Source organism: Syngnathoides biaculeatus, chromosome 22 (assembly GCF_019802595.1).
Source record: "Syngnathoides biaculeatus isolate LvHL_M chromosome 22, ASM1980259v1, whole genome shotgun sequence".
Lineage (NCBI taxonomy): Eukaryota > Metazoa > Chordata > Actinopteri > Syngnathiformes > Syngnathidae > Syngnathoides > Syngnathoides biaculeatus.
The window spans coordinates 2395766-2408783 of NC_084661.1; the positions used below are offsets into that span (position 1 = coordinate 2395766).

The following is a 13018-nucleotide window of genomic DNA, read 5'->3' on the forward strand; positions in this document are numbered from 1 at the left end:
TAAACCTTCTCTTTGGTCTTCCTCTCGCTCTTTTGCCTGGGAGCGCCATCCTCAGCATCCTTCTACCAATATACTCACTCTCTCGCCTCTGAACATGTCCAAACCATCGAAGTCTGCTCTCTCGAATCTTGTCTCCAAAACATCCAGCTTTGGCCGTCCCTCGAATGAGCTCATTTCTAATCCTATCCAACCTGGTCACTCCGAGCGAGAACCTCAACATCTTCATTTCTGCCACCTCCAGTTCTGCTTCCTGTTGTTTCTTCAGTGCCACCGTCTCTAATCCGTACATCATGGCCGGCCTCACCACTGTTTTGTAAACTTTGCCCTTCATCCTAGCAGACACTCTTCTGTCACATAACACACCAGACACCTTTCGCCAGCTGTTCCAACCTGCTTGGACCCGTTTCTTCACTTCCTGACCACACTCTCCATTGCTCTGTATTGTTGACCCCAAGTATTTGAAGTCGTCCACCCTCGCTATCTCTTCTCCCTGTAGCCTCACTCTTCCCCCTCTACTTTTCTCATTCACGCACATATATTCTGTTTTACTTCGGCTAATCTTCATTCCTCTCCTTTCCAGTGCATGTCTCCATCTTTCCAATTGTTCCTCTGCATGCTCCCTGCTTTCACTGCATATGACAATATCATCTGCGAACATCATGGTCCAAGGGGATTCCAGTCTAACCTCATCTGTCAGCCTATCCATTACCACTGCAAACAGGAAGGTGCTCAGAGCTGATCCCTGATGCAGTCCCACCTCCACCTTAAATTCCTCTGTCACACCTAAGGCACACCTCACCATTGTTCTGCTGCCATCATACATGTCCTGTACTATTTTAACATACTTCTCTGCCACACCAGACTTACGCATGCAGTACCACAGTTCCTCTCTTGGTACTCTGTCATAGGCTTTCTCTAGATCCACAAAGACACAATGTAGCTCCTTCTGACCTTCTCTGTACTTTTCCACGAGCATCCTCAAGGCAAATAATGCATCTGTGGTACTCTTTCTAGGCATGAAACCATACTGTTGCTCGCAGATACTTACTTCTGTCCTGAGTCTAGCCTCCACTACTCTTTCCCATAACTTCATTGTGTGGCTCATCAACTTTATTCCTCTTTAGTTCCCACAGCTCTGAACATCGCCTTTGTTCTTAAAAATGGGAACTAGAACACTTTTCCTCCATTCTTCAGGCATCTTTTCGCCCACTAGTATTCTGTTGAATAAGTTGGTCAAAAACTCCACAGCCATCTCTCCAAATTGCTTCCATACCTCTACCGGTATGTCATCAGGACCAACTGTCTTTCCATTTTTCATCCTTTGTAGTGCCTTTCTGACTTCCCCCTTAGTAATCATTTCCACTTCCTGGTCCTTCACTCTTGCCTCTTCAACTCTTCCTTCTCTCTCATTTTCTTCATTCATCAACTTCTCAAAGTATTCTTTCCATCTATTTAGTACACTACCGGCACCAGTCAACACATTTCCATCTCTATCCTTAATCACCCTTACCTGCTGCACATCCTTCCCATCTCTATCCCTCTGTCTGGCCAACCTGTAGAGATCCTTTTCTCCTTCTTTCGTGTCCAACCTGGTGTACATGTCTTCATATGCCTCTTGTTTAGCCTTTGCCACCTCTACCTTTGCCCTACGTCGCATCTCGATGTACTCCTTTCGCCTCTCCTCAGTCCTCTCAGTATCCCACTTCTTCTTCGCTAATCTCTTTCCTTGTATGACTCCCTGTATTTTGGGGTTCCACCACCAAGTCTCCTTCTCCCCTTTCCTACCAGATGACACACCAAGTACTCTCCTGCCTGTCTCTCTGATCACCTTGGCTGTCGTCGTCCAGTCTTCCGGGAGCTTCGGTTGTCCATCGAGAGCCTGTCTCACCTCTTTCCGGAAGGCCGCACAACATTCTTCCTTTCTCAGCTTCCACCACATGGTTCTCTGCTCTACCTTTGTCTTCTTAATCTTCCTACCCACCACCAGAATCATCCTACATACTACCATCCTATGCTGTCGAGCTACACTCTCCCCTACCACTACTTTACAGTCAGTAACCTCCTTCAGATTACATCGTCTGCACAAAATATAATCTACCTGCGTGGTTCTACCTCCGCTCTTGTAGGTCACTATATGTTCCTCCCTCTTCTGGAAATAAGTGTTCACTACAGCCATCTCCATCCTTTTTGCAAAGTCCACCACCATCTGCCCTTCAAAGTTCCTTTCATGGATGCCGTACTTACCCATCACTTCTTCATCGCCCCTGTTTCCTTTACCAATATGTCCATTACAATCTGCACCAATCACAACTCTCTCGCTGTCTGGGATGCTCAGAACTACTTCATCTAGTTCCTTCCAGAATTTCTCTTTCAACTCTTGGTCACATCCTACCTGTGGTGTATAGCCGCTAACCACATTATACATAACACCCTCAATTTCAAATTTTAGTCTCATCACTCGATCTGATACTCTTTTCACCTCCAAGACATTCTTAGCCAGCTCTTCCTTTAAAATAACCCCTACTCCATTTCTCTTCCCATCTACTCCGTGGTAGAATAATTTAAACCCTGCTCCCAAACTTCTAGCCTTACTACCTTTCCACCTGCTCTCTTGGATGCACAGAATATCAACCTTTCTCCTAATCATCATGTCAACCAACTCCTGTGCTTTTCCTGTCATAGTCCCAACATTCAAAGTCCCTACACTCAGTTGTAGGCTCTGTGCATTCCTCTTTTTCTTCTGACGCTGGATCCGGTTTCCTCCTCTTCTTTGTCTTCGACCCACAGTAGCTGAATTTCCACCGACGCCCTGCAGGTTAGCAGTGCCGGGGGCGGGCGTTGTTAACCCGGGCCACGACCGATCCGGTATGGGATTCTTTAGATGAACGCTCATATTTGTTTGGCACAGTTTTTACGCCGGATGCCCTTCCTGACGCAACCCTCTGCATTTATCCGGGCTTGGGACCGGCCTACAGATTGCACTGGTTTGTGCCCCCATAGGGCTGCATTTATATATATATATATATATATATATATATATATATAAACTCATGGACGGGCTGCCAGTTTGACACCTCTGATCTACATCAAATATCTCATAATGACAAATTATAAACATTTTCAAAAAGTTATTGACAACGTAAACATTTAAACAACAATATTCACACCCTTGGACTTATATTTTGTTGAAGGACCTTTGGCAGCTATCACATTCTCAAGTCTACATATTTCTACAGGCTTGGCGTACCTATATGAGGGAATTTTCTCCCATTATTCAAGTCCAGACTGTGGCTGGGCCACACATGGACATTTACAGGCTGCTCCTGAAGTCAGTACTTTGTTGTCTTGGCTGCCTTGGGTCATTGTCATGTTGGAAGGTGAATTAACGTTCTCCGTTTGAGCTCTCGAGCACTCTGGAGCAATTGTAATTATCATTGCAAAGAGTGTGAATATGTAGCTGCCTATTATGTTTGAATGTTTACTTTTTTATTGACATAAATGCCTGTAAATGTTTTTATTTTGTCATTATGGGATGTTATTTTATTTTTATATTCTGTAGATTTCTTAAAAAGAAAACTATACTCAAGTCAGCAAAATAGCAAAATATGGAAAATGTGAACGGGTGGAAATATTTTCTGGTGGCAGTGTAAATAAGGCTAATTACCTAAAAGGTCTGCTCCGTCATCAACATCTCCTATGTAGTCATTTCCTGCAGAGGACAGCTCTTCAAACAGAGAGTCTGTGTTCCGGTCGAACGCCAAATTCTCTATTCCACCTTTAGTGGGTGTGCTGGAAAGATTAAAACAACAACAACAAAAAACACGGTGAAGAAGGTTTACTATTACTATTACTATACAATCCATTCACCAAACATCTGCTTCAACATATCTTGATTTTTTTTATTAACTACACAGCTCAGCGGTCCTGCTGTGTGTTTCCAATTCAGTTGTTGAGGTCTGTCAGTCATTGATGTCAAATTCAAGGTTTATTTTTGGCTTTTTTTACAGTTTAACTCAGAAGACCGGGAGGATTCATGTATATTGTTTCGATAAGTTCCATACACTTTTCTAAGTTTCCATACATTAAATGAATGTCAAAAATTCATCTTTTTCATTTTTAATAAATATGGTCATCCATCAATTTTCTGGACCGCTTATCCTCAATAGGGCCGCAGGTGTGCTGAAGCCTATTCCAGCTATCCGCTGGTTAGAGGCAGGATTTTCAATTAGTCTTAACTCAACCTACCACACATGTTTTTTGGTCTATGAGAACAAACCGGAGTACCCAGAGAAAACCCAGACAGGCACGGTGGAGAACATGCAAACTCCACAGGGGCAACTTCTGGATTAGAACCGCGGTCATCAGAACTGTGAAGCAGATGTGCTAACCTGTTGTCTACAGTGGCGCTTAAATATATTCATGGCCAAGAGTTTTGCACAGGACTAAAATTGTTTCACTAAAGCGGTTGCTTCAGCATCTTCTAAGAATATATGCTTTAAATATGTTGGGGAATAAATCCTTCCCTAAATAAATAATACAAAATACTAAATAATAACAACACCTATTTAAAAAGAAATTAAAATTAGAGCGCACACCCAGTAACTACATTGTCAACACTTTTATCAGACAAATGGACTTTTGGGAACTTGGAAAAATAGCAGTGCTCATTTCACAATGTGGATTTTTTTGTCCTCATTTTTTATTTGTCATAATTTGTACAGTACCTTGTTCCTTGGCAGCCATCAAGGTCCATGTCCAACTCAGGAGTTGACTCTATAATCGCCAACACTTCAGACTTTTCTAGGTTGTTTTTGCCATCTAATTCAAGCAGAGTTAAACACAAGTGTTCACAGTTTGCATTTTTGATTTTTTTTCCCCCGTCTTGTTAATTGCAGTGCTGACCGTTGAGAAGCGCAGTTGTAGCCTCTTGATTCTCCTGTTCTAGTTGATGCTGCGCTGTTGAAATACTCTTACTGTTGTTGGGTTTGCCAGTGTTGTACTCCATATTCTGATTAAGGCCACCTTGTTCCTGAGGTGTGCCTACAGATTCCATTGCAACAGCCGAGGCAACAAGAGGTCCAGAAACGTTTGCTAGGGTGGATGATGCGCTTGTATCTCTACAGGCTATGCCATTGGGAGATTCTAGTGCAGAAGTTTGACAATCATCACTTTTTGTTGATGAGGTGGCATTTGTTTTCAAGCTACATATGTGAGATACTGGGGCGTTAGATGTTCCTCCTTCTGACGATGATGGATGTTTTTTGGAGAACCCTCCCTGCTTAGTTGGAGTGGTTGATTTCGATCCTTCTTGGCTCACGTTGGCCAGTTCATCCTGAAGTGAGGGTAAAGAGGGTAAAAGAAAAAAAAAAGTACAGAGAACAGATTTTTTTTTTGTATTTATATCACTGTTGATGAAAGGAATGGGCATAAATCTATTACAGGAGCTCTTCAGTTTACGACATTGGAAACGTAGTCAAATTTAAGTCAGAACACGCTGTCATCTCACTAATCCACATACCGTAATTTCTGGCCTTTTTTCACACGCTTTCAACCCTGCGGTTTATGCGGTGAACCTACATTATGTGAAGTAATATTATTACATATATTTTGGACATTAATTGAAAAAAAATTGAAAATAAAAAAAAAATTTAAATCTAAGCAAAATCTGTATGTGCGCCAGCTTTTACAGCCAGACCTGGAGGAAACGTCCTTGACTCCGCCCTTGATGTCACCGGTGCTTATTATTATAGACCATTTGTTCTAGCTAAGCCAAGACGTTGGCGTGTTCTGCACCAAACTGCAACAAAACTGAGAAGACGCACCCAAATTTGTTCTTCTTGAACCTCCCGTAGTGTCAACCTGACAGGATAAAGCTGTGGCTGTCACAGTTGAAGCTCGTTCATCAGCCAGGGAAATTTCAATGCATCTAATCATTACTGGTTATTAGCCGCTTAGTTAAAGCCTCTCGTGCCGGTACTGTATAAGCAACAACATATTTTATGAGGCGGCATGGTGGAGCCACTGTTCAATCCCGGACCTCCGTGTGTGGTGTTTTCATGTTCTCCCCGTGTCTGCTTGTGTGTAACCTGCCTCCTGCCCGTTGTTCTCCCCGTGTCTGGATGTGCGTAACCTGCCTCCTGCCCATTGACAGCTGCGACCATCGTGCGGCTAAGAAAATGGCTGGATGGATATATACATGAAAGCACACAACAATTCCCAGTTACGGCGATGTGCGCATGCAAACCCCCCTGCCCCCCTCCCACCATCCCCGCCACCAGTCGATTGCGAGAAGCTGGCTGCTTGAAGAGTACAACTTGGGGTAAAAAAGTCTGGCCATGTTTGCTGTATATTCTCTACATCTAAACCAACTCCTCAGAAAAGCATCAAACAAATCTTTGCGGTCCATATAATGGGATTCTTTTTTGTCATTAGTGCCACATCCCCTCGCCAACACGTCAAGTTCCACCTGTGTGTATTCTGCCTCAAGCAAGGCTTGAACATTGTACATCATCCTACTTTTGTTTTGTTTGTTTGTCATTATTTTTCACAAAAATCGGCCAAAAAATGACAGATAGTTAACATTCTTTGTTCGGTGAAATGTATCCATGAGCAATGGGGGGTCAGAACAGGAAGCACTGCAGGCGTGGCAAACGCTGATTGCTGTCAGTTTTCCAGCCAGGCTCAATTTCGATAATACTTTTCCAATTTAGAGATGTTTCTTGGTGAAATCTGTGGATAACTCTGGCATTAAAAGAAACACTGAACCCTCTTCTACTAACTTTTAATGTGTGCTCCCGTTCCTATAACTTTGGGGAGAGTCTTCCTTTAATTAGAAATAGTCTTTTAAAATGTTGAAATGTGTTTTCAAACCTTGAGACTGGTGTTGGACATAGAATGGCTGAGATTATTGAATCTCCAAGCTTCAGACTGGACATCCACAGGGTTCCTCTGGAGGTCAGTGCTCATGCCATCAATCGCTGGGACTTGAAAGATGCCCATGGAGATGGGACGCTCCTTCCTAGATACACAATGGCAAGAAGGGAAACCAGAACACTAATTGAGTTGAGGGCAAAGAGGAAAAAAATAAGATGGAGAAGTTACAGTTGCAAGTTTTTTGCAACTCCAAGGATAAAGTATGTTCTCTATTAACAACAGGTGCAGTACACAGAAACAGGAGGTGTACAGCATGCGGATAAAGTACATATTACATTACATATTTGAGGGTATTTAACATTATGATAGTGTCAAAACTATAAATTATACCACCAAAATAAATTGTACTTCATCTTAAGGTGACAGGCATGTGCATTTCTGACCACTTTTAGCTTTTAAGCACAAGACAAAAGAGGTGATTGTCTGAAATGTTTGTATTGCCCCTGAAACACTGTAAGAACACATTGCTGGCTTTTTTCTTTCAGTGAATAGGTATGGAGGAGACTGGTCAGGAGAACAATGGTAACTCCGGTAAAAGGCTAGTGATGAATGGCAGTGTCCCAAAAACAATGGAAACAGCACCACAGAGTGTGGAAGAGGTCACTTGCTGGAAACTAATTTTGATCTAAGCAATGTCAAAGCATTCCATAGCTGTTGCATGCAGTAATTAGTTAAGGCCAACCAAAACTATATATTTTTTCCTTTTTTCAAATTTTAGTAATCAATTTTTATTTTTTCTGTAAGATAAAAGGGAACGGTTACTGATTTGCATTCATAAGTAGGAATTGGGCATAAAATAACCTTGAATTCCACCAGAAATCTTGTTGAAACATACAATTTACAAAATGAAAATAAAATCTTTACATAATGTTCATTGGCTTCAAGCGTCTGACTATATGCATTTTAGCTGATCTTTTTGGGTGTCCCATTTAACTGTGACCATATTTTAGCTCCCACAGGATGACAGTGCCTGCTAGGCATTCAAAACAGGCGTAAACTGTTAACATGACAGTGCGTGGTAAGCAGGGAAGATACAATTTTACACTTAAGTCATTGCTATGCACACAGAATGTACCTGCTGGGACGCTGTATGGATGGTAAAGACGGCAGGGCAGGTAAGCCGCCAGTAGCGACAGAGTAATGGACCAGCAGCAGGACTGATAGAGAAACCAGTACAGCAGAGTTGATGACTACTGCTCCCCCCACAAAGCCGAAAAAAAAAAGCAGCATACGCCCGGGGCTCATGGCCCCACGCCTGAATGGTGCCAAAATTTTGGGGGGAGACAAAAAGCTGTATAATGTAGCTAGGTAGGTACCACAGAACTAAATTAACCTTAATTAGACATACAATAAAACATGCTTGGTTGTTGTGTAGCCTTGTAGCTGGGAGCCACAGTAGAAAAGAACTCAGTTGTGAAGTAGACAGTGAATGGAAGAAGGCAGCAATAAAAACAACAGGAATCCAGGAGCAGCAACTGAGCGAAGCCGAGCAGCAGCACAAAACGAGAAAGAAAAAAAAAAAACACATCCATGGAGAGCAAGTACAGCCTGGTTAACTCCACCGCTGTCTTCCTCTGACAAATCAGTTTTTGTTGCGGCGTCCTTCCTGTCCTTTGGCTCGATGTGACACAGCAGGCACTGTGCAGTACAGAATACTCTGACGCTCTCTCACCCTCTCTCTTCATCTCCCTCTCGCTGTTGGATGCTGAGGCAGCCTGCTCCACATGCCTCTCTTTAGGCTGCAGCATATTGGCTGCATTACCCCAACAATGATCAATGATTTTTGTCTGTTTGTGAGAGACTTTAAAGGGCTACTGTCATGAAATGGATGACTTTTAGTATGTTATTAATGAAAAAAAACAATGTGTGCCCATGTATTTTTTCACCACAAAACATGATTTTGATGTATACAGCTTTTGTAACTCCCGCCATGAAAATCCTCTCAAGGGATTTGTTTTCGAGAAGAAGCAGGAAGTGACGTAAAGGACAACGGCGCCCCTAGGTGGACTCGTTTGTTTCCATTAGTTTTACCTCCAGGAAGGTAGCTCGTTGTTCCTTCGTGTTACCCAAAATACTGGCTCATTGCATTGCTGGACATTGCTTGGACACTCGGGAGAATGGATTTACCTTTCATAAGTTTGCAAGAGAACCAGTTTGTTGTGAAAAATTGATTGCACGGGTGCAGAGGACATGTGCTTCGTGGGTTCCGAATGACAGGTAGGTGTGTATACAGCAACTAAAAAAAAAAATAATAGTTTGGGGCAGACCACGTGATCGGTCTATCATAACATAAAAGATCCCCGTACAAAATATGTCGATGTGCGTGTCGGACGGCTGCGCGGACAGGGACGAATCTGAAGAACCCAGCCAAGAATGCCTCACTCAGCCGTGTGCGTGCAGTAATGCTTAATATCATGTAATTATGTGAAAAGTTCAAGAATACAGGCTTTGACAGAAAGACATGGCCAAAACAAAAAAATATACCAGCTTTGATATGATTTATTATATAAAACTGATTGAGGAACCCAGCCCATGCAAAACCCCAACAGACCCAACTGAGACCAGGAGGGCTGATGTGGCATGGTAAACATCGATATGTCAAGACATTTTAAAATACAGATTAATAAAATAAATTATAGCCAAAAGGTAAAGGTGGCAACAATATAACGTAGAAGTTGCTGCAAAAAGTGATTTTGATGAATTTAAATATTAAATACAGTGAAGAAAAGGAGTATTTAAACACCTTGCTACATTGCAAGTTCTCCCACTTAAAAATCATGGAGGGGTCTGAAATTTTCATCGTAGGTACATGTCTACTGTGAGAGAGAATCTAAAAAAAATCCAGAAATCACAACGTATGATTTTTTTTAACTATTTGTGTGATACAGCTGCAGATAAATATTTGAACACCTGAGAAAAACAATGTTAATATTTGGTACAGCAGCCTTTGTTTGCAATTACAGACGTCAAACTTTCCTGTAGTTGTTCAACAGGTTTGCACATACTGCAGGAGGGATTTTGACCCACTCCTCCACACAGATCTCTTGATCAGATAGGTTTCTGGGCTGTCGCTGGGAAACAGAATTTCAGCTCCCTCCAAACATTTTCTATTGGATTTAGGTCTGGAGACTGGCTAGGCCATGCCAGAACCTTGATATGCTTCTTACAGAGCCACTACTTGGTTTTCCTGGCTGTGTGTTTCGGGTCATTGTCATGTTGAAAGACCAAGCCATGACCCATCTTCAATGCTCTGACTGAGGGAAATAGGTTGTTCCCCAAAATCTCACAATACATGGTCACTGTCATCCTCTCTTGAATAGAGTGCAGTCGTCCAGTCCCATGTGCAGAAAAACACCCCAAAGCATGGCAGCATCACCCATCCCCGTGCTTCATAGGAGGGATGGTGTTCTTGGGATGGATGGGATTGCTCCAACAGTGGACCTTTTATGACCAAGCTGCTTGGCAATTTCTCCGTTGCTCTTTCCAGCGGTGTGGAGTTGTACAATTTTGTCTCTGGTGTCTTCGGACAGCTCTTTGGTCTTGACCATATTACAAGTTTGAGTCTTACTGATTGTATGGGGTGGACAGGTGTCTTTATGCAGCTAACATCCTCACACAGGTGCATCTGATTCAGGATAATACATGGAGTAGAGGTGGACTTTTAAAGGCGGACTAACAGGTCTTTGATGGACAGAATTGTAGCTGATAGACGGGTATTCAAATACTTATTTGCAGCAGTATCACACAAATAAAAATCATACATTGTGATTTCTGGATTTTTCTTTTTAGATTATCTTTCTCACAGTAGACGTGCACGGACGAAAATTTCAGACCCCTCCATAATTTCTAAGTGGGAGAAGTTGCAATATAGCAGGGTGTTCAAATACTTAATTTCTTCACTGTAATTGAGCAAAACGTAATGGCTAGCCTGCTAGCTAATGTAAACTGTGTTGCGTGCTATCCTTTTCACTTTCAAAAGACGTCTGCAAAAAAGTCCATTAATTAACCAATCCCTTCATGAGCACATTAACTACAGGATGTCTTAATTTCCACCATGCTAATTTTTGAATCATTTTACAAGTTTGCGTAATTTTTAGGTGCTGTTGGATCTTACATCCAAGCAGCTTACATCACAAAGCTTCTCATATACACATTCAAATAAAAACTCTGAAAACTCTTGTCTATTGCCAACTGGAAGTATCGTAATTTCTTGAAAATAATGCGCAGAAATATTTAATATAATATGTAACTATATATAAATTTCCAAAAATATTTTCAAAAAGTTAATAGAGCACATTATATTTAGGTATGGATGAAAAATAAAAAATACAAATCAAATGGTATAGTCGTATACAGGTACATTAAGTGGTAAAAAAAAGGTACACACATACCTTTCGATATGATATTCGATGTCTTATGTTACACACATATATATTAGGGTAACCCTCAACCTGAGCTCTCTGACCTCCTCGGGGAGCTTGCATTTTATGATCGTTAGTGTAGCACATTTGTTGCTACTCCACCAAAGATCACAAGAAACTGCCTGTGAGTTTGTTTTAACAAACTAAGATAAAAAAAAAAAATGTTGACGACAGCTAGTTTTGCTTTCAAAAGAAATGTGTCATCACTCGTGCCAATGATGCCGCCAACCCGGAAGTAGCACGTCAGTATGAAACAACGGTATGTCAATGACTTCAGGTGGGTATCAAAACAACGTGACCTCAAACTACATAGTACGAGCATCATGAGCTCAAGTAATGAAAGGACAACTACAATTCCCTGTGATGAAGAGTACAACCATTTTAAGTCAAGTCAACTTAATTTGGTATGAAAATTTTAGTCAGTCGATAAAGATGTTAAAATTCATATTTGCATAATGTTAAATAATACACGGATGTAACTTCCAGCAAGTTTTCAAATGTAGTTTATCTACCAATTTGGTTTTTATGACGCATACTGAAGCCTCCCTGAACATATCTGAAGCGCAACACACTGGGATGTGGTTACTCTATCTACCACAATGGCTACCAGAAGTGACATTGCAATTGGCAAACAGCGCGTTTCACACAATGGCAAGCAACGTGTTAGAATATGAAGAGGATTTCATCATACACAAGCACACAACTAAACTTGGCATCGTCAAACTGTACATTTGAGTCGATCAGGAGGTCGGAATAGTGAGGACGACGAGCACCCAAGTAGCAGCTGTACAACAGAAAGAGAGAGTAGCCACTGCGACAGCATGTAAAAAGCATGTCTTTTATATAGTCATGGCTTAAAATAATGGTACCCCATGGGTGTCAATACATTTTGGCATGACTACAGTATACACATTTCAGGGACAAGGCACAAAACCTTTACATAGGATGCAGTCGTCCTATATATTGTATCGCTTGAGTAGCGTTATAACATGCCGCACAGAAAGGTACAGATAGTACTGAAAAGTAGTGTGTGGGTCTTTTTCCCCTACTGCTCAGTGCATAGTAATCATAATAGTCATAGGTAAGGTAACTGTCTACACATGGAAATGCTCAGCTCTAGCCTGTGCCGCTCTTCCTGCCGGTTGGGGTCCTGGTGGCCATAGAAAAAAAAGCTGTCACCATAGGTGGTTCCAGCCTCTGCCTGTGTATCCAATGCTTTCTGCAAAGTCTTTCTTGAAACACGCTGGTTGCAAGTGATCAGCACAGAATTGGAACACTTGTTGTGCACCCATAGCTTCCCATTGATAGTTTCCCTATCCTCTGGGAATGTATTCCTTTTTCACTTGGAAGCCCCCCCCAAAAAACCTTTTTGCCACTACCTGAAGCATTTCTACAACCAAAGGCCACACAATTCAATGATTGTGACAACAATAGCACACAACGCCAAATGAACATGTGATGTCACAGCGCCAGAAAGCGACCAAGACTGGAAGGTGCAAGATCCAAAATGCAGAAGGCCCAATAAGCATCATGTTTATCAATTCTACTTCTGTATATCTGCTATATAATTACTTCATAATACCAATTGAGGTTTGTAAAGGGGTTCTAGCGTTAAAGAAAAATGTGAAAATCTCTATCCTCAGACCTTTAAAGCCAATGATTGT

The 13018-nt window shown here is 41.8% G+C and overlaps 1 protein-coding gene across 2 annotated transcripts in view; it reads right to left on the minus strand.

The window, feature by feature from the left end:
• The window catches only part of LOC133495443 (C-Jun-amino-terminal kinase-interacting protein 4-like), a 65434-nt gene that overhangs the window by 18782 nt on the left and 33634 nt on the right, over nt 1-13018 (minus strand). For both annotated transcript variants that reach the window (XM_061810079.1, XM_061810078.1), the window contains exons 5-8: nt 6871-7018; nt 4903-5332; nt 4725-4818; nt 3665-3789 (exon numbers count right to left, since the gene is read on the minus strand). In XM_061810079.1, the coding sequence (XP_061666063.1) occupies nt 3665-3789; nt 4725-4818; nt 4903-5332; nt 6871-7018 (797 nt within the window). The remainder of the gene's footprint in view (nt 1-3664; nt 3790-4724; nt 4819-4902; nt 5333-6870; nt 7019-13018) is intronic.